General features: G+C 44.8%; 1 protein-coding gene across 2 annotated transcripts in view; it reads right to left on the bottom strand.

Annotated features, from left to right (window-relative positions):
* Positions 1-3,837: 3,837 nt before the first annotated feature.
* The window catches only part of MDFI (MyoD family inhibitor), a 31,330-nt gene continuing 9,428 nt past the window's right edge, over positions 3,838-25,739 (bottom strand). For both annotated transcript variants that reach the window (XM_072642058.1, XM_072642059.1), the window contains exons 3-5: positions 11,783-11,974; positions 7,892-8,140; positions 3,838-5,116 (exon numbers count right to left, since the gene is read on the bottom strand). In XM_072642058.1, the coding sequence (XP_072498159.1) occupies positions 4,860-5,116; positions 7,892-8,140; positions 11,783-11,974 (698 nt within the window). In that variant the 3' untranslated portion in view covers positions 3,838-4,859. The remainder of the gene's footprint in view (positions 5,117-7,891; positions 8,141-11,782; positions 11,975-25,739) is intronic.

Raw genomic sequence — 25,739 nt, 5'->3', positions numbered from 1 at the left:
GTGAGTCCCCCTAGTCCCAGCCAGTCTCTCTCCCCTCCCCTTCCTGGCCTCTCTGGTTTCAGCCATCATCCTAAAGAAAACAACTCTGAGTCTGCAGCAGGAAATCACTATTTAGGCCTCCGAGGTGCCTCTTCCTGAGGCTGAGTTCTAAGCAAAGGCCTGCCCCCATCTCATAATTCCTCTCTGAGCCTTAGGCCTGGGGCTGGGGTCCCAGTGACCTCCTTGATGACCCCCAAGTGGACCTGAAGATCACGAATCTGCTTGAAGAACAGACCCTGCAGTCCCTATGCCCATCAGGCTCCCAAAGATGGGGGAACCACAGTTTTAGCTGTGAGGTCAGCAAGGAAAGTGGGAGGGGGAGTTGAACCTCAGAGTCCCTTTGATACCACTGCCTCTTACAGGCACCTAGGTGGTACAGTGATAGAATGAGGTGTCTGAAATCAGGAAGATCTGAAATCAAGTCTGAACACAGTTCCTTACTAACTGTGGGAATGGGCAAGTCACAGTATGTGGTGAAGTTGAATGAATATTTGGGCGGGAGTTAGGAGATGTGGCTTCAGGTCCTCATTCTGTCAGGAACTGGCTACATGACCACAGTGAGTCCTGTCTAGACCTCAATGACCTCATGTGTATTTTGTTGTTTGGTCGTCTCAGTCAAATCCAACTCTCCCTGACCCCAAATGAGGTTTTCTTGGCAAAGATTCTGGAGTGGTTTGCTATTTCCTTCTCCAGCTCATTTTACAGATGAGGAAACTGAGGCAAACTGGGTGAAGTGATTTGCCCAGGGTCATAAAGCTGTTAAGTGTCTAAGACTGGATTTGAACTCAGGTCCTCCTGACTCCAGGCCCAGCACTCTATCCACTGCACCACCTAGCTTTCCCTCTCATCTATAAAACCAGGCCATTAGACTAGATTAAGGGTTCTAAACATGTGGTCTATGCTCTTGATTTGTAAAATATTGATAACAATATGATGATATAATTGATTTCATTTGTATTTTATTTTTAGCACTGAAAACCTTTCTGAGAAGGGGTCTTTAGACTTCATCAGGTTGCCAAAGGACACAAAAAAAGGGTTAAGTGTCCCAGGTCTAGAGGCTCATTCTGGCTCTAGGATTCTAGGATTCTGTGTTTGGCTCTGGAGGCTGAAAATGTTTTCTGTGAGATTTGAGAAGACTGGATATTCTCTTCTCTAACATTATATCCCCTCTCAGTTTTATTCTCATCCCTCCCATGTCTCCCCTGCATGATGTCTCTTTACAGATTGAATAGACCCCCCCCCGCCCCAAGTATCTAAATACCTATTCACTCATTCAGTCAATAAAAATGCATGAAGTCTTCATTGTACAAAGCACTGTGCTAGCATAGAGGACACATCCATGGATTTGGCACAGGCCCTGCTCTCAAGGTGCGTACAATCCAATAAGGAGGGAAAGATATGTGCAAATATCTATGATCCAAGGGAAACTTAGATAAAGGGAGGCAGCATGGAATAGTGGGGGTTCTGAACCCATCAGAAGAACTTGATACAAATCCCATGTCTGATACTACCTGTGCGACATTGGGCAACTCACTTAATCTCAGTTTCCTCATCTGTAAAATGAGGAACTAGCTAGCCTCTAAGATATCTTCCAGCTCTCAATGGAGGTTCCAAAAGACTGTGAGGTCTGTGAGGACAGGTGCTGTCTTTTACCTTTGTATTCCCAGAATTTACAGCATGATTGGCATATAGTAAGTGCTTAATGTTTACTCACCAACTGAGAATGATCTTACACTTTTATAGCTGGCAAAGTGTTATTGACAAACGGAAGGAGAGATCACTTGGGGCAAGTTTGGCAGATAGGACAGGGAGAGTAATCAGGAAAGGCTTTGTGACTGGAAAAGGAAAGATTCTGATAGAGATAAGATGTCTAATCCCATATGAGAGTTGGCTTCAGCGAAGAGGGATCAGAGACAGTAGAATGAGAAAATGGAAAACAGCACAGAACACATGAAGGAAAGTAGTGCATCAGATTATGGGGGGCCTTGAATGCCAAGAATAAGAATCATTACTTTATTCAGTAGGCACATGAAGCCACTGCCAGGTTTTGAGTAAAGGAATGATGTGATCAGAACTGTTCCATCTTCCCAATGTTTGTGGTGGTGGCAGCAACGTGAGGGATGGATTTGGAAGGGTAGACCAGTTTGGAAACCCTGATTGGTGAGGGAAGAAGAGAAAGGAATATGCATTTATACGGGGTCTATGTTGTTCCAAGCACTGTGCTAAGTACTTCTTACAAATGTTATCATATTTGATCCTCACAACAACCCTGGGAGATAGATGCTGTTATTATCCCCATTTTACAGTTGAGGAAACTGAGGCAGATAGAGATTAAGTGACTTTTCTATGATCATCCAGCTAGGAAGTGTCTGAGACTGGATTTGAACTCAGGGCTTCCTTATTCCAAGTCAAGTACTCTAACCACTGCACAGCCATCCACCCTTAAGCCAGGCTAGTCTAGGTAAGAAGAGATGAATGTAAACTCTTTGAAGTCTGGTTTCTTTTGGTACCCCAGGGTCTACCTTAGTGCTTTGCACATGATCAGAACTTACAAAAGTTTTTTCATTTTAATTGAGTTGAAAAAGGGACTGGACTGAAGTGGTCAGTGGAAGTTGAGAGAAATCAGAAGAGTAAGGCTTGGTTCAATCCTAACTCAAAGTGTGAAGCCTTCTCTGTTTATCCTTGTTCATACTGATTCCTACCTTACCTGAGCTTCCCCATCGCCAGAATCATTTTAAGGTTTATGTTATCTCTAATTATTTCTTATGTTACTCTTGTCTCCTGAGTTACATTATAAGCTACTTGAGGGAGTCCATATTTTTGCATCTCTGAATCCCTTCTCCCACTCTCCTCTCCCCTGCTCTCTCCACAGGGCCTAACAGTGTTAAACAGAGAGTCAGTGATGGTTGCTTTTGGGAAATTGGTCTTCCTTTCTCAGCTTTCTCTTTTCCAGGGTGAACAATTCCTTTTCTTTTTACGTTTGTCAGAGCCAACTCACCTACCAGGCCCTGATTATCACTCAAGAGGCAGGCCCTTCTGGGTTTGGGTGAGGGACTCTGTCCAGGGTGGACCTGTCTCCATCAGTAAAAAAGATCCCCTCCCCAGCACTTGGAGGTGATCTTCTAAAAGGGCAGAGGGGGGAAATTTTTCAGAATTTCCACTCCCAAATATGCCATTCTACCCAGCCCTCTTCCTCCCAGATCCCAACCCCAGTCAGGGATACGGGCTGGTTAGGTTGCCAGCCGAGGGTCTTAGAGAGGGTGCCAAGGTAGGGGTCAGCCACGTCCCTAGGCACAATTCCCCTGCTGGTCTGGAATTGCTTCTTGCCTTGGAAGAAGGCATCCTAGGAAATGGGCTCTGAAAAGTTGGAGTCAGCAGGAGATTAATTAATTGAAACCCAACACATCTGTTGTTAATTAATTTCCATGCCAGGGGTTAACTCCTTCCTCCCACGCCCCTGAATGTCTTCTGCAGCCACGCCCATTCAGAACTATTACTTTTTGTGAGAGAAGGGAAAGGAACTATGGACATCCAGCCCTCTGGTCTCCCATAGCCGTCCCTGCAAGAATGATATAGAATTGGATTGCATTGTTAGGGGCTCTAAGAAATAGGCCATCTCATCTGTTTTGCAAATAAAGACTCCTGCTCTTGGAGTCAGAAAACCTAGACTGGGTTCTAGCTCTGTGATACTGGGCAAGACTTAGTTTCCTCATCTGTAAAATAAGGATTTGGGTTTCACGATGTCTCATGCCCCTTCTAGCTCCACAGATCTGGCTCTAGAATGATACACTGGGGAAATGCGAAACAGCAAAGATATTTATTTACAGCAACTAATAGGCCTTCCCCTCCCTACCATTTCCCTCCCACCACCCATTCCAGTCTCTTCCATGTGGTTCCCCACTCCCTTCCCCTTTTTCCATTGTATTCTCTCTACACATACCCAATCTCTAGGCATTGCCTTACTCTCCCTAGGTCATTATTCAGGTTAGCATCCTAGGAAAGTCCAGGAAAGGGGAAAGAGAAAAAAGGGGAAGAGGGGATGGGCATGAGTACCCCAATTGAAGTGTCTTTTTTTTTCTTCACATTTAGCTGCCCCAGAAGCTGGGATAGAGTCAGAGAGAGTCTGAGGCTAGGAGTGGTGAGAGGTAGAGAAATTCAGGACTCTTTCTCTTTGTCCCTTTTTTCTTCTCCACCATCTTCAATCCAGGTAGATCCAGCTCACATTCGAGGGAGCCCCACCCAACCCCCCAGTTCCTTAAGCCCAAGATTACTGGTAGCTGGCAGGGTCCCAAGGCTCCTCTCCCTTGACTTTCACAGTGTACTGAAGCCTGGTCCTGAGGACTCCAACACAGGAAGCTGGGTCTTGCCCTACCTCCAAGGTACAGTCCTTTCTAAAATTTCTCCTCAGTTATGTTGGTGCAGGGGCAGAGGTCGGGACCTTAAGACTTTAGACTAATAAATACTTATTGATTGATTCACTAATTATCTGGGACCTCTCGGTCTCTAAGTCTGTCACCACATGGGATTCTCCCATATCAGATTTCCATACTTAGTCCAGGGTGCTGGGGGTTGAGGAGGAAGGGGTGAGCAGAAGGGAATGAATATGGTGCCACCTTGTATCTCTTTCATCCACTGGCTCTAAACTGGTGTTATCTCTGCTCACCATGCCAATCCGGAGTTCAGAACAGCCCCAAATTGAATTCTTGACAAGGAGGCAGCTTGATCTGTAGCGGGGAGAGTGGAGGGGAGTGGCAGTTTGGGCTGGAAGCCACCCCTCCCCCAGTCTCCCCTCTGCCCAGCGCATCTCCTGGGGCCAGGGGCTAAGAGGAGAAGCAAAGCCCGCAGCACTCCATGCAGATCTCCAGGCAGTCAGCCGACTCGCAGCAGGCGTCAATGATCCCGCAGTCCATGTCACAGGGCAGGTCACAGTCGGCACATTCCCCTGACCCTCCGCAGCAGCAGCAGCAGATGCAGGAGTCCTCAGAGCATGAGCCGCAGGTGGCACAGTCCAAAACAATGTTGCACAGCGTTAAGAACTCGCAGAACAGGCAGGAGAGGATGCAGTGTACACAGCAGTCTGGTGAGGTCAGGAAACAAAAGAGTGAGAAGGAAATGGAAATAGAGGAAGGAAGGGGAAAATCAAGATGCTGGGGACATAGTTTCAGAGACCTTCTAGCTTATCTAATCTAACCCCCCCATTCTACAGATGAGAAAACTGAGGCCCAGAGAAACAAGGTCATTTACCCAAAGTCACACACATAGCACATGGCAGGGCTGAGATTTAAACCCAGATCCTCTGACTCAAGGATGAGCAAGGTGATAGGGTGGATAGGATGCTGGGCCTGGAGTCAGGAAGAATCATCTTCCTGAGTTTAAATCTGGCCTCAGACACTTACTAGCTGTGTGAGCCTGGTCAAGTCACTTAAGCCTGTTTGCCTCATTTTCTTATCTATAAAATGAGCTAGAGAAGGAAATGGCAAACCATTCCAATATCTCTGCCTAGAAGACCCCAAATGGGGTCTGGAAAAGTCAGACACAACCAAACAACAACAACCTCTGGCTCAAAATCCAACTCTCTTTCTCCCTGTATCATTCTGCTTCCCAATTCTAGACTCAGAGATCATTAGAGTTGGAAGGGACCTCAGGAGCCAGCTAGTCTAACTTTCATTTTACAGCAAGCTGATGCCCAGAGAGGGGAGGTGGTTTGCATAAAGCCACACAGTGGGTCAGTTAGTAAAGCCAGGAGCAGAAAACTCAAGCTTCCTTGGCAGAGCAATAGCTAGTAATTTTGGGAAGCAGAATAAAGTTTCAAACAACACAGCTGGAGTAAACAGCACAAAACATGTCCTTGAATCAACTGTTAAAAACTAAGTTGACTAGGGAAGGAGAAAGTCTAGAAGCTCTGTAGAGGAGGCTTCTTCCAGAGTGAGGGGAGTAAGCTAGGGCTGATTCTGAGCTCACTTTGGTTTTAAGCAGGACACTTGGGGAGGGATTATTACGTATTGACTTCCTATTTTAATTTGTTGTTCTTACTAATTTGGTGACACAGGTAGATGAAAGTTAGTTGAAAGTGCTATCAGGGCCCTTTAAATTTTGGTGCCCTAGTAGAAAGCCCCAGTCACCTCACCCTAGTTCCAGCTTAGCATCTGACTCCTGGCTCAATGCTCTTTTTCACTACATTGGGCTAAATCTTTATCAGGATAGCTGCTAGATTTCTTCACTTGAGAGAACTGACTATTCAAAGGAGTCCAACAAAGAATACTCCTATAAAGCAAATGACCGATTTTTTTCTGATTTCTCTGAAGTTCAGCTGCACTTTCATTCTGCTATGGGGTCACACATTTAACACTTGATTCCTTACTTCTTTGTATTATTATTTTTCTCCTATTAATCTTCTTTCCCAATTTGTGTGACTTAATTGGGGGGTGGAGATAAGCATTTATACAGCATCTATTATGTGCAGTTATTGTGTTAAGCACTTTACAACTATTATCTCATTTGACTCTATTAACAACCCTGCAAGACTGAGTGCTGTTACTATTCCATTTTACATTTGAAGAAACTGATAGAGGCAGAGGTGAAATGACCTGTCCAGGGTCGCATAGCTAGTAGTAGTAGTAGTAGTAAAAATAAGAAGAAGAAAATTTATATAGCACTTCATATGTATCAGGTAGCATGCTAAGTACTTGACAATTATCATTTCATTTGATCCTCACAATAACCCTGGGAGGTTAGAGGTGTTATTATTAACCCCATTTTACAGATGAGAAAACAGACAGGCAGAGGTTAAGTGACTTGCTCAGGGTCACAGAGTTAGTATCTAAGGTCAAATTTGAACTTGGATCTTCCTGACTCCAGGCTCATTGTTCTATCCACTGAGACACCAGCTGCCTCAAGGGCAGGGAAGCAAATCTTCCATTTTTCCCAGAACCTTCACAGGACTGGGCACAAAATTAAATGTTGGTTTACTGATTCCATATTTCCAATTGGCTTTAAGTGGTGTATACCGATAAGAAGAAAGTGACAGGATCATACGGTCAGAGATATTAAGCCAGAAGGAACCTCAGAGATTATTGTCCAACTCCCTCATTTTACATGTATATATATATATATATATATATATATATATATATATATATATATGGAAACTGAAACCCAAGGAGGTTAAGAGACTTTCCCAAGGTCATAGGGGTGGTAAATAACAAAGCTATATTTGAACTCAAATGCTTACTACAAGGGGCAGAGATAAAGTGCCAGGACTGACATCAGAAAGATTCATTTTCCCTGAGTTCAAATTCAGCCTCAGACACTTACTAGCTGTGTGGCCCTGATCAAGTCCCATAACCCTGTTTGCCTCACTTTCATCATCTGTAAAATGAACTGGAGAAGGACATGGCAAACCACTCCAGTATCTTTGCCAAGAAAACCTCAAACAGGGTCATGACTAAAAACATGACTGAAAACAACTGAACAATGACAAAACTTTACTATGATTCCAAATCCAACTCTCATTATGGTGTATAATATGTAAAGCTGAAAAGAGCTTTAGATAATATTGAGTAAAACCTCTCCCTCCCATGTTTACAGAGGATGCTACTAAAGATCAGAGAGGGAACATGACTTGTGCAGGGTCACACAGTAAAGACCAAAATCAAACCAGATCTACAAATTCACTGCTCTTTTCCTGATGCTTTACTGCATCTTTACCTATTCCTGGTGGCCCTGTTATACTATAATGACAGTAGGGGAAGTGGGGGGATGGGCACCCTTCCCTAGCACCCAGTTTCAGGCAACTGGATATAAAGCTTTACCTTTTCTGAAAGTATTTTGGAGTAAGATTTTTTTTTTTTACCTTCCTGAGCCTCAATGGGGATCTGGGAAGCCGATGACTTTGTGCTACCTTTGCTCTTCTTGCTGCCCTGGCTGGCGAATGATGAGTGTGGCTGCAGCTTCCGGTGGGCTTTGGAACCACCCAGTGTGCCATTCCCTGACCTCTTGGGGCCTCCTGCTTCCAGGGAATGGCCAGCACCATTGGGCAATAGCGGGGTAAAGCTGGAAGGCCCAGGAAGTCCCCTTGGGGAGGGAAGCCCCTGAGGCTGACCTGGGAAGAGAAGGAAAAAGAGAAGGGGCTAGGGAGCCTCCAGGAGCCCCCATGGGCCCAGGATGCCAAGTTAGTCCCTAGGAAGGTCTTCTTAGGTCATAGATTCATAGTATCATAGATGCCTGGAATATCAGAGCTTGGGTGGATCTTTGCATATAGAATGTTCAAACAGAACCTTGGAACATAGAATGTTTAAAAGGAACACAATGTCAGAGTTGAAAGGGACCTTGGAACACAGAATGTCAGACCTTAGGATAGAGAATGCTCAAATGCAGAATAGCAGAACGAGAAAGACCTTAGAATATAGAATGTTTAAACACAGAATGTTAGAATGGGAAGGGACCTTAGATCACAGACTGTTAGAACCCAAAACACAGCATGTGAGAACTTAGATGGACCTTAGGATAGAGAATGTTTAAATAGAATATTATAACTGTGAAGAACCTTAGAACACAGAATGTTTAAACACAAAAAGTTAGCTTGGAAAGGGAACTTAGAACACAAAACACAGAATGTCTGAGATTGGAGGGACCCTTAAACATAAAGAATGTTTAAACAGAGAACATTAGTAGTCTCAATGGCTCGTTTTATAGAGGAGAAACATGAAGCTCACAGAGGGAAAGTGACTGACCCCAAATCACAGAGTCTGAACTATGACCCAGGTCTCTTGACTCTCCTCTAGCGCTCTTTGAACTATGCCAAACTGCATCATTCCCCAGCAGGACCAGGGCTATTTGGGAGGGAGGAGATAAGATAATCCACCCCAGTAACTTTAAGTATTGTGTATTTGGATAGTACACTGACCCTCCCAGACTGCCTCCCAGAGATTCTCGCTCATTTCTCTGGACCATAGCTTCCCTGTCCTGTTCAGAGAGCTAGGGAAAAGTTCTCGGTTCTCAGAGGACAGTGGGGAGGAATAGGCAAGGAAGCAGTTAACTGGCAGCTCCTCCCAGCCCCCCAAGCCCCAGTCATTTCTGCCCTTCACGTGATTGGCGGTGGGGGGGAAGTTATTGGAAACATCTGTTTGGAGAGGAATGCCCTTCCCACCTCCTGTTCTCCAGCCCGTCCCTAGAACCTAGGACAGGGGTGGGGAACCTGCAGCCTCGAGGCCAGAAGTGACCCTCTAGGTCCTCAAGGGTGGCCCTTTGATTCCAATTTTCATAGAATAAATCTCCTTAATAAAAGGATTTGTTTTGCAAAACTTGGACTCCGTCAAAAGCCTTTACCCCGAGGACCTAGAAGGCCACATGTGGACTCAAAGTTGCAAGTTCCTCATCCATGACCTAGGAGGGCCTCCATTCTCTCTCTCTTTCTCTCTCTCTCTCTCTCTCTCTCTCTCTCTCTCTCTCTCTCTCTCTCTCTCTCTCTCTCTCTGTCTCTGTCTCTCTCTCTCTCTCTCTGTCTCTCTCTGTCTGTCTCTGTCTCTGTCTCTGTCTCTGTCTCTGTCTCTCTCTCTCTCTCTCCCTCCCTCTCCCTCCCTCTCTCTCCTTCGCCCAAGACCAGAGCCCTTCAGCCACAGCACTTTTGATGGAAGGGAGCTGAGAAGGAAACAGAGGAAAGGAGCCCACTGAACTTAAGAACTATTTGGTGAACTTTCAGATGGAGGGACTACATTCACTGTCCATGGTGCAGCACCTGGTTCAGCTCTGGAGGTGCGCTGAACCACTAACCCACCCTCCAGCCTGTTCCTTGTCCCTCTACCATCCCCACCCTACCCTCCCGAGACCTCCACTTCCCTTGAGGTAAGGGAACCACTGACGTTGTGGTTAGGGGCTGGAGCCTGCTCAGAGCTCCCAGATCTCTGCTTGCAAAGGTTTCCTTCTCCCAGGGCAACAACCCCCTTCCCTCTAGTCACTTAGGAACTTAGGAACCTGGAAAGTTGTCCTGCCTGAAGACCAGGTGCTTGCTGCTTAGCTAGCTCCCCAACACCCCCTGTTCTAGAACTCTTTGTTGAAGCCTGTGTTCTTTGTAACTTGGAGTTGGGGCAAAAAAGGAGAGGTGGGGACCAAGGGGAGGGGTCCTGGGAGCTACATTCCAATGTAGGAGACTGAGAGGTAGCAGTGGTGGGCCAAGACATTAAGAGATGAGGCAGAGAATAAGGGAAAGGGGGCTAAGGACTGCTAATATGGGTACTATAGACCAGACACTAGGGGACAGAAGACTGAGAACTGCCCATAGGAAACTCTGAAGGGATAACAGATAGATGGGAAGACAGAAGAGGCTTGAGGCCTTGGGGGAGGGGAAGAGGAAAAGAAAGGAGCCTGGAAAACAGAAGAATGATAGAGATGAGAACCCCAAAACAGAGATAACAGAAATTGAGGGGGATGAAGCTAGAAGCCAAAGGGCTGGCAGACACTGGAGGAAAAAGGTACTTTATACAGACGGGCTTCATGTTGGGTATTCTTTTAGGGGCTGCCTCAGATTATATATATATATACATATATACACATATATTTGTATATATATATGTATATACATATATGTATATACATACAGACATATAAATTGGGGGGTTTCTACATCAGGAGTTCTCAGCCCTGTTCAGGACCCTCGTCCTTCTATCATCCACCATGGTGGGAACAGTTACTGCCCATAGTTCTTGAGGGTTCTCCCATCTCCCCTACCCTGCCTCCCACACCACAAATCTTCTTCTTAGAACCAAATGTGTATGTGGCCAGGGCTTGGGCGAGAGGAGGTAAGGCTGTGGGAAGTAGACACAGAGGCTGCCTATGCTTTTGGAGGTGGGGATGGGGGACACAGAGTTGAGTCACAAAGCAAACACCATAAGCCACTAGACATAAGGGGCATCTGTCTAATTCTGACCCCATGCTACCCTCCCCATAGGCCCAGAAAGTTGACCTCTTTCTCCCTTATGTCCATGGTTCACATTTGGAAGGGAGCAGAGAGAGAGGGAGATAAAATCCCCTGATTCCCAGAATGCAAAACATAGCCTTGGATGTCCTGACCAAGCCCTCTACCCTCTCCCACCCTCAGTCCCAGGTAAAGTGTTGTCTCCAACCTTTGCCTATCAGGTGCATGGGCTAGGTTCAGAATCTTGGAGGGATAGGAACGTTCCCTTTTCTCCCCCTCTCCCCTTTCTCTTATCCGTCCTTATGACCCCTCAAAATAGAAGGGCAGGGTTTCACTGCTCCTTTATCCCCTAGTTCACTTACAAAGGGAAAGGTCTTAGTACATAGTTATATCTATTTATGTATATGTGAATGTATGCACTGATGTATAAATAGAGCTGTAAATACAGTTTTAGAATAGACCTGTGATTTCATTCATATAGAGAATGCTTCTCTGTACCAGAAAGATTACCACCTGCTCTGCAATTTATAGTTTTAGAAAACTGTGTCTCAGGCAATGTCTCAGGCACTGAGAAGCTAAGCAACATGCCCAGGGCCATGCAAGCTCTAACTATGTAAGCATGCATGCTCACACATTTCTGTGAAATATTTGTGTACGTGTGTTGGGGAGGGGTGATCTCCCCAGATAGTCTTTTTAGCTCTTTGAAGGCATATACTGTTTTCTGTTTCTTGAATATCCCCCCACTGTGACTAGCACTGTGTTATACACAGTAGAGGCATCCCATAAAAGTCTGTTAAATTGCTTTGCATCCCTCCCTCCCTCTAGACTCACATGTCACAGCTTCTGGAGGGATGGCAGTTTCAGTGCTTTCCGGGGCCTGGGGGGGCCCTGGCCCATTACCCTGGGGCATAGGAGGAGCCTCTTCCTTTAGGAGGGTCTCTTCCAGTGCTGCCTCTGAAAAGTGGGGGGATGGTGCTACCTCCAGTTCGGGCAGGAGAGGCGGAGATGAGGATTTGTCTTGGGCTGAGGAGAGAACAGATAACTCAGAAACATTTTCCAGCGGCTCCCAGGAGGCAGTGCATATTTGCAACTCCCTTGAGGCCCCCTTGCCCATGGTTGCCTTAGGGTCCTCATGCTACTGTCCTTCCCACTGTTCTCCACCCAACCCTGCCCTGCCCACCAGCAGCACCAGCCTCAAAATAGAATGTTCCCAAACCACATTGTGTGTGTTATGTGGAGGGGGTGAGGACTGTGGCCTAGAGGAGGGGCTGCAGTTACACAGCACAAAGACAGAAGATAGTTCCAGAATGAAGAAGCAAAAACAGAGTGAAAGGAGAGACCCCAATGAGGACAGCATGAGCCCTGGCCAGAGAGGAAGGAGAACCAGGTTCTAATTCTAATTCTCCTGCTTACTAGGTATATGACCTCCCAAAGTCTCTGTTTCCTCATCTGCAAAATGAAATAGAGGATCAGACAGACCCAACAATTCAGAAGAGACAGTGAGATACAGAGAGCCTCTAAGACAGACACATAGCAGTTCTTAACCTGGGGTCCATTAATTTGACTTTTAAAATATATATATTTTGGTAACTATCTCACCATGATTGTTCTCTTTTGTACACCTATGTATTTTGTTGTATGCATTTAAAAAACTATTCTGAGGAATCCCCTAGGTTTCACCAGCCTGCCAAAAGGGTCCAAGACCCAAGTAAGGGGCTGAGTGCCCCTGACCAAGAAGATCTCTAGGGTTTGTTTCTTGCTCTGAGTCTGTCTGAGATAGAAACAGTTATAAAGAAAGGAGGGAGGAAGAGAGAAAAACTAAAAAGAAGAAAGGACATAGATAGACAAAGAAAGAGAATAACAGACACAATAAAAAAGAAATAGACAGGGAGGTGTAGAGAGAGAAGGCAGGGAGAGAAAGGAATAATCATTTATTAAACATTTTCTGTGTCAGGCACTGTGCCCAGTGATGTACAAACATTATCTCTTTTGAGAATGTCAGAGAGACAGAGGATGAGAGACAGATACTACCTGTGTGACCTTTGTCAGTTCACTTAATTTCCCTGGGTCTCAGTCTCATCATTTATTTTTAAAGAGAGGTTTAGGACTAAATGGTCTCTAGGGTCTGTTGCAGCACTAGGTCTATGACCTTGTGGTTCTTTCTTTAAGATGGATCACTGAATGGGGTATTCAGACAAACTGAGACCTGAGAAAGACCTTAGCTTAAAAAGGGCCAAGGTCTCCCATTGTAACTGAGACCATCACATGTCATCCTAACCTGTGTCTTGCCACTGGACTCCAGGGACTCCAGAGGAGAAAGTGAGGCTGAAGACTGCACAGCTCTGCCTCACTTAAATCCAATTCACTCACAAGTCAAGGCATCACCCTCATGATGTCACTGATCCTCTTCCAGAAGGAAGGACAAACAGCAACGAGATAGAGAGATAAAGATAGAGTGCAGAAAGGAAAAAAAAGAGCAGGAGACACAATGGAAGAAAAAATCAGAGAGATAGAGATAGCAAAAGTCAGAGGAGAAAGGGAGTGAGACAAAAGAGAGAGACAAAGAGCGAGAGGGCTTTCAGAGCTGCCATCTATAATTATAGAGAATGACCCTCTGTACAGTGGGAGGAAGTGGGAGAAACAGAGCTACCCCCAATCCCACAATTACAGTGGCTGGGGCAGAGATCCTTGGAGTGAAACCAGCCTGGAACGCTGGGGAGAAAAAGGGAATGATTCCCCACCCCCAGGCATGAGAAAGGCTTCTGAGTGGGGACCAGAAGAAGAGGGATGGGACGCCCAGAAAAGTCTGTGGGACAAAGGGTCACCACAAGCAGCAAGGATGGAATAGAGCAGCCTGGGTCCCACCAAAGCAAATCACAGCCTCCGAAAACAAGGACTCCCAAAGGGAGCTCTGGAATTCCTCTCTCCATTTCTGTCATGGCAGAAGGGAAAGACGCGCCAAAGCACAGGTTCAGACAGACCCATAGGACAACTCATGGGAGACAGATGAGACACAAAGGCTCTAGGATTAGAAGACAGACCAAGACAGGCAGACGTTGAGTCAGGGATAGAAACTAAATCAGAGCAGGCCAGTGGGGCTCACATACTGTGCCTACCTACCTCTGACTAGCCTCCAAGTGCAGAGAAAAACAGGCAACTAGAGAAATGGAGGAGGGAGATGGGATCAGGCCACCAGATCCTGGAAATAAAAATCTGCCCCAGCAAGAGAGAACAAGTTTCACTGAGGCTTAGTGTTCCTTACCTGGGAGCAGTTCCTATGTGGTCTGAAGGGCTCCTGTGGGGCCCCTGATTTTTCTGATCCCTGGGGTGTCCCTGGCCTGAATAAATGTTCCAATGGCCAATGGAGGGGTAGGTAGTGTTTAGAGCTTACAGCAAGGCAGTACTGGCTTGACATGCTCATACCTGCCCAAGGCAAATGACAGTCTTGCTCTGAGATTTGACAGCCAGGCTCAAGAAGTAGGGTGGGACCTCTGAGATGGCCAGGTCCCTCTGGGCTGAGAGTGAGCCCACTGAATCTGAGCCTTGCTGTTGGAGCTTAATTCTCTTCTCCTTGGCTGTAGGAAGGGGGGACAAGGGCAAGGGGGTGGGGTGAGGAGAAGAGCTCTTGTTCCTTTCATCTTTGCATGTGCTATCTCTAAAGTGTGAGATCTGGTCTCTAGGGAGAGGAGAAGAATTTCTCCAGTCATTCCTTCAGTCCCTCAAGACTTGTTTAAGGACTTTCTTGTAATAGAAAGAGGAAGGAGAAGAGGCGGGTAGTATGGAGGAGGGGAGGAGGAAAACTCCAGAAGTGGTAATAAGCAAGAGAATCAGGAAAGAAGGGACAAGAAATTCTTTGTGGAACAGTGGAAAAGGCACTGGCTCTGGGTTCAAACCCCACCTCTAAAGCCCACTACATGTGTAATTATGGATGTCATTAACTTCCCAGACCTCATCTGTAAAAATGACAGTATTGAACTAGATGGACTTCTAGCTTTAGTTCTGTGATCCTATGAATGCTAGATAGGAAGGAAAGAAAAGTGTGAGAGGTGTACCAGTGCCACCACCAAATCCAGTGGTTGGGGTCAAGGTGGAGGTGCCTTTTTTCCATTCTGTCTTATAAAGCAAACCCTTCCAGCATACATGCTTATGATACTGCCCTATGATTCCAAGGCCATGGTTTCTCCCAAAGCCAAGGCAATGGTAAAGCCAGGTGTGGGGTGAGACCTGGCCACAGGGCAGAGGGAGGGCAGCTGGAGCTGGAAACTGGACTAGATTGGATGACATCCAATGGATTTATTTACATTTAGTCTGAAATTAATGCATGAGAGCTACAGGGTCAGAGAAGATGAGCTGAGGGAGACTGAAGAGGGAAGCAGGGGGAGAGAGGGAGAGGGGGAAGGGAAGGAAGGGAAGGAGAAGGAGAAAGAAAGAAGAGTGAAGTGAGAGAGGCAAGGAGAAAAAAATGGAAGGAGGAAGGTTAAAGGGGAGAGTAAAAGGGGAGAGGCAAGGAGAAAAGAAGATGAAAGAAGAAAAAGGGAGAGAATGAAAGGAGAGAGGCAAGGAGAAAAGAACATGGGAGGAAGAAGGAGAAAGGGGGTAAAGGAGAGGAAAGGAAAGAAAGGGAGAGAGGAAGGATGGGAGAAAGGCAGGGTGAATGGGGAGAAGCAGAACGGGGAAGTGAAAGATTGAGAAGGGAGGAAGAAAGGGAAGGTAAAGAAGTATAAGAAAGAGTAAAAAAGGATATAAGACCAGTGATGGGGAAGCAGGGAAAGGGAGGGAGGTAGAGCATAAAAGAATAAAAGAAGGGAAAATAAAAGAGGGAAAAAATAATCATAGAATGATAGAGCTGCAAGAGATGCTTAGAAATGATAGTGTCCACTGACATTTTACAAGCAGCACTGAGAGGTAGGGAGGGCAAAAATGATCACTCCCATTACACAGATGAGGCAACCAAGGCTCAGAGAGTTTAAGTGATTTGTCCAAGGTCACACAGCCAGTAGGTGGACTTGGGTCTTTTGACTCTAAGTCTACAAGAGAAGGCTGGAAGCAGAGGTCAAAAAGAAGGAAAGGCAGATAGAGAATGGACCAAGAGAAGGAGGAGGCAAATAGAAAGGAAGCAAGGAGAGGAATGAGCAGATCCAGTTCCAAAGGCTTTAGTTTTGCTAATGCCTCCTATAAAGATTCGGGGGTATCAGATCCCCAGAGATGGTAGCAGCCTTGGTGTGTTGGATGCACACACTGTAGCTTAGCTGTTGAGTTTGGTAACCACAGATCCTCCCAGAGAAGGTCCCCCAGAGACCATCCTTTAGCAAGCTAAGGGTCAAAAAAGGCACCAGAGCTGAGGAGCAAAGTAGAGCAAAGAACAGGAACCCCACTGGGTAAGATAGAGCCTGGATCTGCTCCAGCTCCTCCTCCCCCCCCCCCCCATACACAGAGGGAGGAAGTATGAGAAATAGTCCTAGAGAAGTTAAATGACTTCCCTAAAGCCATCTAGCTATCCTCAAAGCCCCAAATTTCAGAAAGCATTAAAGAGCTAGGAATGTGAGAGGGAGGTGGGAAGCCAACTAAGAAGTAATGACACAGTCTGGTGAAAGAAGACTCTCTCAACCAAGCTGAGGCCTGTACCACGCCAGTAAAGTTCTTTTAATTGCAAAGACCAAACCAGCAGAACAGGGTCAGCTGGTGAGTCCTACTTGGATTGTCAGATTTTTCAGAAAGGATGGGGGCCTCCTTGACCCTAGAATCATCTTCAGAGTGGGACATGGATCTGCAGCTGTTCCAGATCCCATTCCAACTTGAGAACCCAATACAGACTGCCTTGCTTGTGTCATCTTCCCCCATTAGAATATAAACTCCTTGAGGACAGGCACTGTCCTTCTATTTGCTTATATTTATACCCCCAGTTCTTAGCATGAGATCTGGCACACAATAAGTGATTAATAAATGCTTATTGTGTTCCTACCTGACAAATCTGGATGAAAGGAAGGCTTTTGTTGTTATGGCAAAGAGAGATAAAGCAGGAACAAAAGTCTGAGGAGAGGAGGTGCAATGTAGAGGAAAGAGCGACTCTGGGGCCAGAAGAGGTACATTCAAAGCCCAGCCTTCTGCTTACCATCTGAGAGATTGAACAAATTATTTAACTTCTCTGGAGACCTCAGTATAAGACTAACTAGCTTCTAATGTACTTTGAGACTCAAAATCTCTGATTCTTTGACCTTTCACCCAAGATGTCTTCAGCATCCTTCTCGATCCAGGATGATAAACATTGGATTCAGAGGCTTGGGCATGAACTCAGAGATCCAAGAATCACAGAATGGGGAATTCAGAGGAAGGGACTTTAATAAACCATCCAAGCCCCTTCATTTTACAGAGCAGGAAGCCAAGGTCCAAGGAACTGAACAGACTTACTTGAGATCACATACGTGGAAGATCCAAGATGTTCTGACTCCAAAATGAATCATTCATTCACTTAATGAGTATTTATCAAGAGCCTACTATATTCTAGACACTGTGCTAAGCCATTACTTTTCCTCCAACAACTAATCTGGAGGTTTATATCTGAAACCTCTTACCTAGTCTGGAGTCTTTTGCTGCTCACAGGAAGGCGTCAGCCAAGGAGCAGAAGGAGGCTAGCAAAGGAAGCCTTAGGATAGAAAACAATGGAAAACAGGCTTCAGAAGTGCCCAGGGGAGAAAGGTCTCCAGAAGAAATGGCAAAGGATAGCTGGCTGATCCTTGAGGAAGCAATAGAAAGAGCAGAAGGGGCATTGTCCCTAAGACCTCTGAGACAGAGGAAGTAGAAGGGGAAACCTCCAGCAAGAACTGACAAGCAAACAAGAACACTGCCAGAAAATGTTACCATGATTCCAGATAGACAAAGGTCAATCTGCCTGGGAAGGAATAAAAAATTAAAAAAAAACAACAACAACCAGAAAAGAGAGACATTTTCAAATGTCTACATTTTTCTCTCCCCTGTCCAAAAGACATAAAAATAGAGAAGAGAGAAGTGCCCTATGATGCCCCTCACATTTCAAGTTGTCCAACTGTCCTGGCTAAGGCAGGGAAAAAAATTTCAATATAAAAATTACCTTTATGCTTTGATATTTGAGTGGATTGTAATGTCAGCTTTCCAAAGGGAGGGGTAGGCAGGGAACAAGGTGCCAAGGAGTACAGAATTATGAAGGACTACACTCCCTGCTCCAAGAGACTATGTTCCAGGAAAGGACTAGAGCTGAAGGACCCTTGGAGATTATCTAGTTCTATCTTAAATGGGGAAACTGAGGTCCAGCTTGCCCAAGGTTTGGCAAGTAATAAAATAGCAAAGCCGGGATCTGAACCCAAGTCCCTTGACTCCAAATGCAATACTCTATACCTCAGTGTTTTGCCCACTTCTAACCTGGCTCAGCTTTCTATTACTTTTCCACCTTCATTCCTGTGACCTCCTGCTCTGATTGGTGAGTTCTTCTTAGACCCTCTAGTTGAGGACCACATCCACTTTTAACCTGATTATTTTTCCACCTGACCCTCCCACCTCATTCTCCACCCCATTCCTACTCCCTTTTATGTGTTGTCTTTCTGCATTAGAAGGTATGCCCCTTCAATATTACAAAGACAAGCAACTTTGAAAGACTGAAGAACTTTGATCAACACAAGATCAACCACAATTCTTGAGGACTCGTGATGAAACATGTTGCCCATCTTCTGACTGACAGATCAAGGACTCAGAGTGCAGATTGAGATGTATATTTTTGGGACATAGCCAGTATGGGAATATGTTTCGCTTGATTATGCATATTTGTTAACAGGAGTTTGGGTTTCCTCATTTTCTCAACAGGGAGGATGGGAAACAAGTGGGAGAGAATGTAGATCTAAAAATAAAATAGAACTTAATTTAAAAAAATTTTTTTAAGAATGTAAGCTCCTTCAGGGAAGGGACTGTCTTTTTCTTTTTTTCTGACATATTTCTATTACCAATGCTTAACACAATGCCTGACGTAGTAAGCATTTAATAAATGGTTTATCTAATATAATCTTGTTGAGAAGCAGTAGCTAAAGTTCTGGATTGGGCAGGAAAGCTCTGGATTTGGCAGGCAAAGTTCTGGATTCACCAACTAAGGTTCTGGACTTGGCAGGTAAAGTTCTGGATCTGGTAGGATCAGACTGAAGTTCTGGATTTGGTATCTAAAGCTCTGGATTTGAAGTCAGAGGCCTGGGTTCAAATTTCATCTCTGACATGTCCTAGCTCTGTGACACTAGACAAGTCATTTAATCTCTATGTGATTTGTAAATCCTCATTTGTAAAATGAGGGATCTGAAATAAACCTTTCAGGATCCTTGCAGGCTTAATCTATGACTGTGTGATCCTAAAATAAGTTTCAAGCATTGAGAAGACCCTTCTTCTATTAATCACCACATAACCTGGACTGACTAGGAGTCCAGTCAGCTCTCCTTATATAGTTAAAATGTTCAGCCTAAAATTGAATTAGAAATTCCATCTTTAAATATGTGGAGTACAGGTGATACTTCTAAATTGGCTATGTATGTAACAGGAATTTTGATTTTCTTGTTTTCTCAGTGGGAAAATAGGGGAAGGGGTGGTAGAAAAAGAGAATGTAGATCTGGAAATAAAATAAAATTTAATTTTTAAAATCCCCTTAGTTGAGAAAGAATTGGAAATTGAGGAAATGTCCATCAGTTGGGGAACAGCTAAACAATTTCTAGCTATGATTGTAATGGAATATTATTGTACTATAAGAAAAAAAAATGAGCAGGATGCGTTCAGAAAACCATGGAAAGAATTACATGAACTGATGCAAAGTGATGTGAGCAGAACTAGGAGAACACTGTACACAGTAACAGCGATATTATGCAATGATCACCTGTGAATGACTTAGTTTTTCTCAACAATACAGTGGTCCAAGACAATTCCAAAGGACTCATGACTAAACATGCTATTCACATCCAGAGAAAGAACTGATGAAGTCAGAACACAGATTGAAGCATTCTGTTTTTCACTTTCCTTATTTTTAATGGGTTTTTTCTTGGTCTGGGTTTCTTTCACAACATGACTAATATGGAAATATGTTTTGCATGACTACACATGTATAACCTATATCAAATTGCTTACCATCTCAGGAAGAGAGGGAGGGAGAGAACTTGGAACTCAAAAATTTTAAAAAACTAATGTTAAAATTTGTTTTTACATGCAATTGGGAAAAAGGAAAATATTCAAAAAAAAAACTAACCCTCTTGACTAAGCCATAGAGGACTTAAATCTTCAGTGCGAGAATATCCATGGGAATGGAATCTTGGATTTTGACACAATCATCAAATTTCAGAATTGGAAGAGACCCAAGAGGCCATTGAATTCAATCTATCCCTGATCAAGGATCTTCTTTAATACATCTCCCAATAAGTGACCATTTAGTTTCTACCTGGAAGACAACCAATAAGAGAAGACTCATTACTTCCCAAGGTGGCCCATTCTACTTTGGGATGGCTCTAAATGTTAGGCAGTTATTCCGAACATCAAGCCTAAAGCAGCCCCTTGTAGCTTCTTGTCATAGTTTCTAGCTCCTAGCTTGGCCTCTGGGGCCAAGAGAGCAAGTCTAGTTAGATTCCATCTGAAGGACTGTCCTCCGTTTTGAGCACCTCATTTTAAGAAGGATACAGCTAGAGAATGTTCAGAGAAGGGAAAACAGAATGATGAGTAAAGAGCAAAACCCATCACAGAAGCAAGCATGAGCTGAAGATACTGGGACAAATTTTACCTAGTCCAGAAAAGACTTAGAAGCATATTTATAAGATTCAAAGCTGAGAGGGACCTCTGAGATCAGCTAGTCCAACTCACATGAGAGGATGCCTAAGGTCACACAGTTAGTAGTCTTTAGAGAAATGATTTGAACTCAGGACCCTTGACTCCTGAAAGAGTCTTGACTGTACACAGGTGCCTCAAGGTAGCAATATCATGTCAAAAAGTGATTAGACTTGGGGGGTGGAGCCAAGATGGTGGAGTAGAAAGATGCACATACACATAGCTCCGAATCCACAAACCATAGAACGGCTACAGGGAAGTAACTCATGGCGAATTCTGCACCCAGAGGCCATGGAACATTGGAGCGAGGGAGATTTCTGTTCCGGAGAGACCTGCAAACCTCTCGCGGGGGGTCCTTCACGCTGCGGACTGGGAGCCGGGACTGGGAGCTGAGTGCAGCCCTGCCGCGGCCGGGGCAGCGAGAGGAAAAGATCTGAGCGGGCTTCAGGGACGGGATCTCTAGCAGCCACGCGGGCCCCTCCAGCCACAGAGGGACCTGCAAACCTCTCGCAAAAGGTCCATTGCGCTGCAGACGCGGAGCTCAGCCCAGACCTGCTGCGGCTGCAGCCACCTCACCGATAGAAACAGATCTGAGCAGGCTTCAGGGACGGGATCTCCAGCAGCCGCACAAGTCCCTCCACCCACAGGTGACGGGGGTCGGTGAGAGAGTCTCTTTGGCGGGTTGAGAGGGAAGTGCGGTGCCCCCATAATTCAGGCCCCCCCCCCCCCCGGGAGGTAGAAGCTGAGAGGCAGCTGCAGACCGGGGCTCCCCAAGCGGGCGGGAGCCTGAATCCATTGTGGAAGGTCTGTGCATAAACGCCCTGAGGGAACTGAGCCTGAGAGGCGGCCCTGCCCCGACCTGACCACCTGAACACAATCTCATACTGAATAGCAGCCCTGCCCCCGCCAAAAGCCCTAAGGCTGGAAGCAGCATTTGAATCTCAGACCCCAAACGCTGGCTGGGAGGATCAGGAGGCGAGGTGGGTGTGAGGAGAATATTCAGAGGTCAAGTCACTGGCTGGGAAAATGCCCAGAAAAGGGAAAAGAAATAAGACCATAGAAGGTTACTTTCTTGGTGAACAGGCATTTCCTCCCTTCCTTTCTGATGAGGAAGAACAATGCTTACCATCAGGCAAAGACACAGAAATCAAGGCTTCTGTGCCCCAGCCCACCCAATGGGCTCAGGCCATGGAAGAGCTCAAAAAGAATTTTGAAAATCAAGTTAGAGAGGTGGAGGAAAAACTGGGAAGAGAAATGAGAGAGATGAAAGAAAAGCATGAAAAGCAGATCGGCTCCCTGCTAAAGGAGACCCAAAAAAATGTTGAAGAAATTAAGACCTTGAAAACTAGCTTAACTCAATTGGCAAAAGAGGTTCAAAAAGCCAATGAGGAGAAGAATGCTTTCAAAAGCAGAATTAGCCAAATGGAAAAGGAGATTCAAAAGCTCACTGAAGAAAATAGTTCTTTCAAAACTAGAATGCCACAGATGGAGGCTAAAGACTTTGTGAGAAAGCATGATATCACAATACAAAACCAAAAGAATGGAAAAATGGAAGATAATGTGAAATATCTCATTGGAAAAACAACTGACCTGAAAAATAGATTCAGGAGAGACAATTTAAAAATTTTGGGACTACCTGAAAGCCATGATCAAAAGAAGAGCTTAGACATCATCTTTCATGAAATTATCAAGGAAAACTGCCCTGAGATTCTAGAACCAGAGGGAAAAATAAATATTCAAGGAATCCACAGAACACCGCCTGAAAGAGATCCAAAAAGAGAAACTCCTAGGAACATTGTGGCCAAATTCCAGAGTTCCCAGGTCAAGGAGAAAATATTGCAAGCAGCTAGAAAGAAACAATTCAAGTATTGTGGAAATACAATCAGGATAACACAAGATCTAGCACCCTCTACATTAAGGGATCGAAGGGCATGGAATAGGATACTCCAGAAGTTAAAGGAACTAGGACTAAAACCAAGAATCACCTACCCAGCAAAACTGAGTACAATACTTCAGGGGAAAAAATGGTCTTTCAATGAAATAGAAGATTTTCAAGCATTCTTGATGAAAAGACCAGAGCTGAAAAGAAAATTTGACTTTCAAACACAAGAATGAAGAGAAGCATGAAAAGGTGAACAGCAAAGAGAAGTCATAAGGGACTTAGTAAAGTTGAACTGTTTACATTCCTACATGGAAAGACAATATTTGTAACTCTTGAAACATTTCAGTATCTGGGTACTGGGTGGGATTACACACACACACATGCACACACGCACACATACATAGAGACAGAGTGCACAGAGTGAATTGAAGAGGATGGGATCATATCTTAAAAAAAAAATGAAATCAAGCAGTGAGAGAGAAATATATTGGGAGGAGAAAGGGCAAGTTATCTCTCATAAAAGAGGCAAGCAAAAGACTCATTAGTGGAGGGATAAAGAGGGGAGGTGAGAGAAAAACATGAAGTCTACTCTCATCACATTCCGCTAAAGGAAAGAATAAAATGCACACTCATTTTGGTAGGAAAACCTATCTCACAATACAGGAAAGTGGGGGATAAGGGGACAAGCAGGGTGGGGGGGATGATAGAAGGGAGGGCATGGGGAGGAGAGTGCAATTCGAGGTTGACACTCATGGGAAGGGATAGGAGCAAAAGAGAATAGAAGTAATGGGGGACAGGATAGGATGGAGGGAAATATAGTTAGTCCTATACAACACAACTATTATGGAAGTCATTTGCAAAACTACACAGATTTGGCCTATATTGAATTGCTTGTCTTCCAAAGGGAAGGGGTGGAGAGGGAGGGAGGTAAAGAAGTTGGAACTCAAAGTGTTAGGATCAACTGTAATGTTCTTACCACTAGGAAATAAGAAATACAGGTAAAGGGGTATAGAAAGCTATCTGGCCCTACAGGACAAAAGAAAAGACAGAGACAAGGGCAGAGAGGGATGATAGAAGAGAGAGCAGATTGGTCACAGGGGCAATTAGAATGCTTGGTGTTTGGGGGGGGAGGGGATAAAAGGGGAGAAAATTTGTAACCCAAAATTTTGTGAAAATGAATGTTAAAAGTTAAATAAATAAATTTAATTATTAAAAAGAAAAAAAAAAGAAAAAAAAGAAAGAAAAGTGATTAGACTTGTTTTGCTTGGCCCCAGAGGATGGAGCTAGGAGCAATGGCTAGACCTGTAAGCAGGTCTATTTAGGCTTGATATCGGGAAGAGCTGCTTAAGATTTAGAAATATCCCAGAGTAGAATGGGATGCCTTGGCAGCGTCTCACCTTCAATCAGAGACTAAATAGTCACTTGTTGGGAGACATCATAGAGAGGTCAAGGACAGTTGGAACTCAATGGCCTCTTGGGTCCCTTCCAATTCTGAGATTTGGCGATTCTGTCTAGATCCAAGATTTCATTCCCATGGATATTCTCTTTCCTACCAAAGATCTAAAGCCTTCTGTGACTTGCTGGACAGTTTTATGAGTTGCTGTGGCCAAAACAATTAGTCACCCAGCAGGTCAAACCCTGGTGATGTCTTTCCGTACTTGGCTAGACTGGACTTCAGACAATAGACACATAGTCCACCATGGGGCCTACACCCAAAGCCTTTCCAGACTTGAAGGACAGGATATTCCAGAGCTTGTATTCTCTTGGCATGGCCTTGGAGAATCTAAGTTCACCTCTATATCCAGATAAGGTACTTGGAAAGACTTTCCTGTCTTAGAGGGGAGGTTTTTGTATAGTAAATATTTAAATACAGGATGGTAGCATTTAAGTAGAAAGAGCCTTGGAACAGGAATCGAGAAATTTGAGGTTGAGTCTTGGCTTTGTCACTGACTCTCCGGGTAAGCCCTCCATTATGAAATGAGGGATTGTATGAGCTGCAAGGTGCCTTCTGGTGTTGACATTCTGGAGTCTATGAGTTTATAAGAAGAGAGAGAGAAAAGCAAAGCTGGTCTAGGGCAGAAAAGAGTACACAGGGCCAAAAGCAGAAGAGAAAGAGACTTTTCAATTCTCCAAAGTTATTTTCTTTAAGATGGAAGCAGGAAGATGGGGGAAAGCCTTGGGAATAAGGTTCCCTGGGCCCTGAGGTTTGTAGGATATAGATGTAGATGTGAGTTATTAAGAATGGCCATCTTCAAGATGAACCCATTGGAAGAGGTAGGTGCCATTATCACCCTCATTTTACAGACAAGGAAACTGAGAAGTACAGAAATTCAGTGACTTGCCAATGGTCACTCAGCCAGTAGATGTTTCAGTGGCAGAATATGAACTCAGGTTTTCTCAGCTCCAGGGCCAGGTCTCTAGGCACTACACCATACTGTTTCTCATATATTCCATTTATACCTGTACGTGTACTTGTTGCCTCCCTGGTTAGAACAAAGGTCCCCTGTGAGCAGGGACTGGTTTCACTTTTGTAGCTGAACTCTGAACACCCAGCACAGCATCTGGCACTTAGGTGACCTTTATTAAATACGTATTGATTGACTAAACTGAGAGGGTTCCACTCTGAACCTGAGAAGTTCCCAAAGAAGCCTGGACCAGTTTCAGGACCAAGCTGAGGGGTGACCTATTCCCTGCAATTACTGTTTGCAATTACTTTGTTTGCATTCAGGAGTTGCTGTTTGGTTGTGTCTAATTCTTTGTGGCCCCAGTTGGGGTTTTCTTGGTAAAGATACTGGAATGGTTTGCCATTTCCTTTTCCAGGTCATTTGACAGATGAAGAAACTGAGGGAAACAGGGTTAAGTGACTCACCCAGGGTCACACAGCTAGTAGGTACTTGAGGTCAGATTTGAACTCAGAAAGATGAGTCTTCATGACTTCAGACCTGGTATTCTATCCACACTGCTAGGGGTAGCTAGTTGGTACAATATATAGAGCCCAGGACTTTGGAGTCAGAAGACCTGAGTTCAAATCCTGCTTCAGATTCTTACTAGTTGTGAGGTTCTGTATAAGTCACTTAATCTCTCTCCGCTTCA

Source organism: Notamacropus eugenii, chromosome 2 (assembly GCF_028372415.1).
Source record: "Notamacropus eugenii isolate mMacEug1 chromosome 2, mMacEug1.pri_v2, whole genome shotgun sequence".
Classification (NCBI taxonomy): Eukaryota; Metazoa; Chordata; class Mammalia; order Diprotodontia; family Macropodidae; genus Notamacropus; species Notamacropus eugenii.
This window is presented reverse-complemented; position numbering and strand designations above follow the sequence as displayed.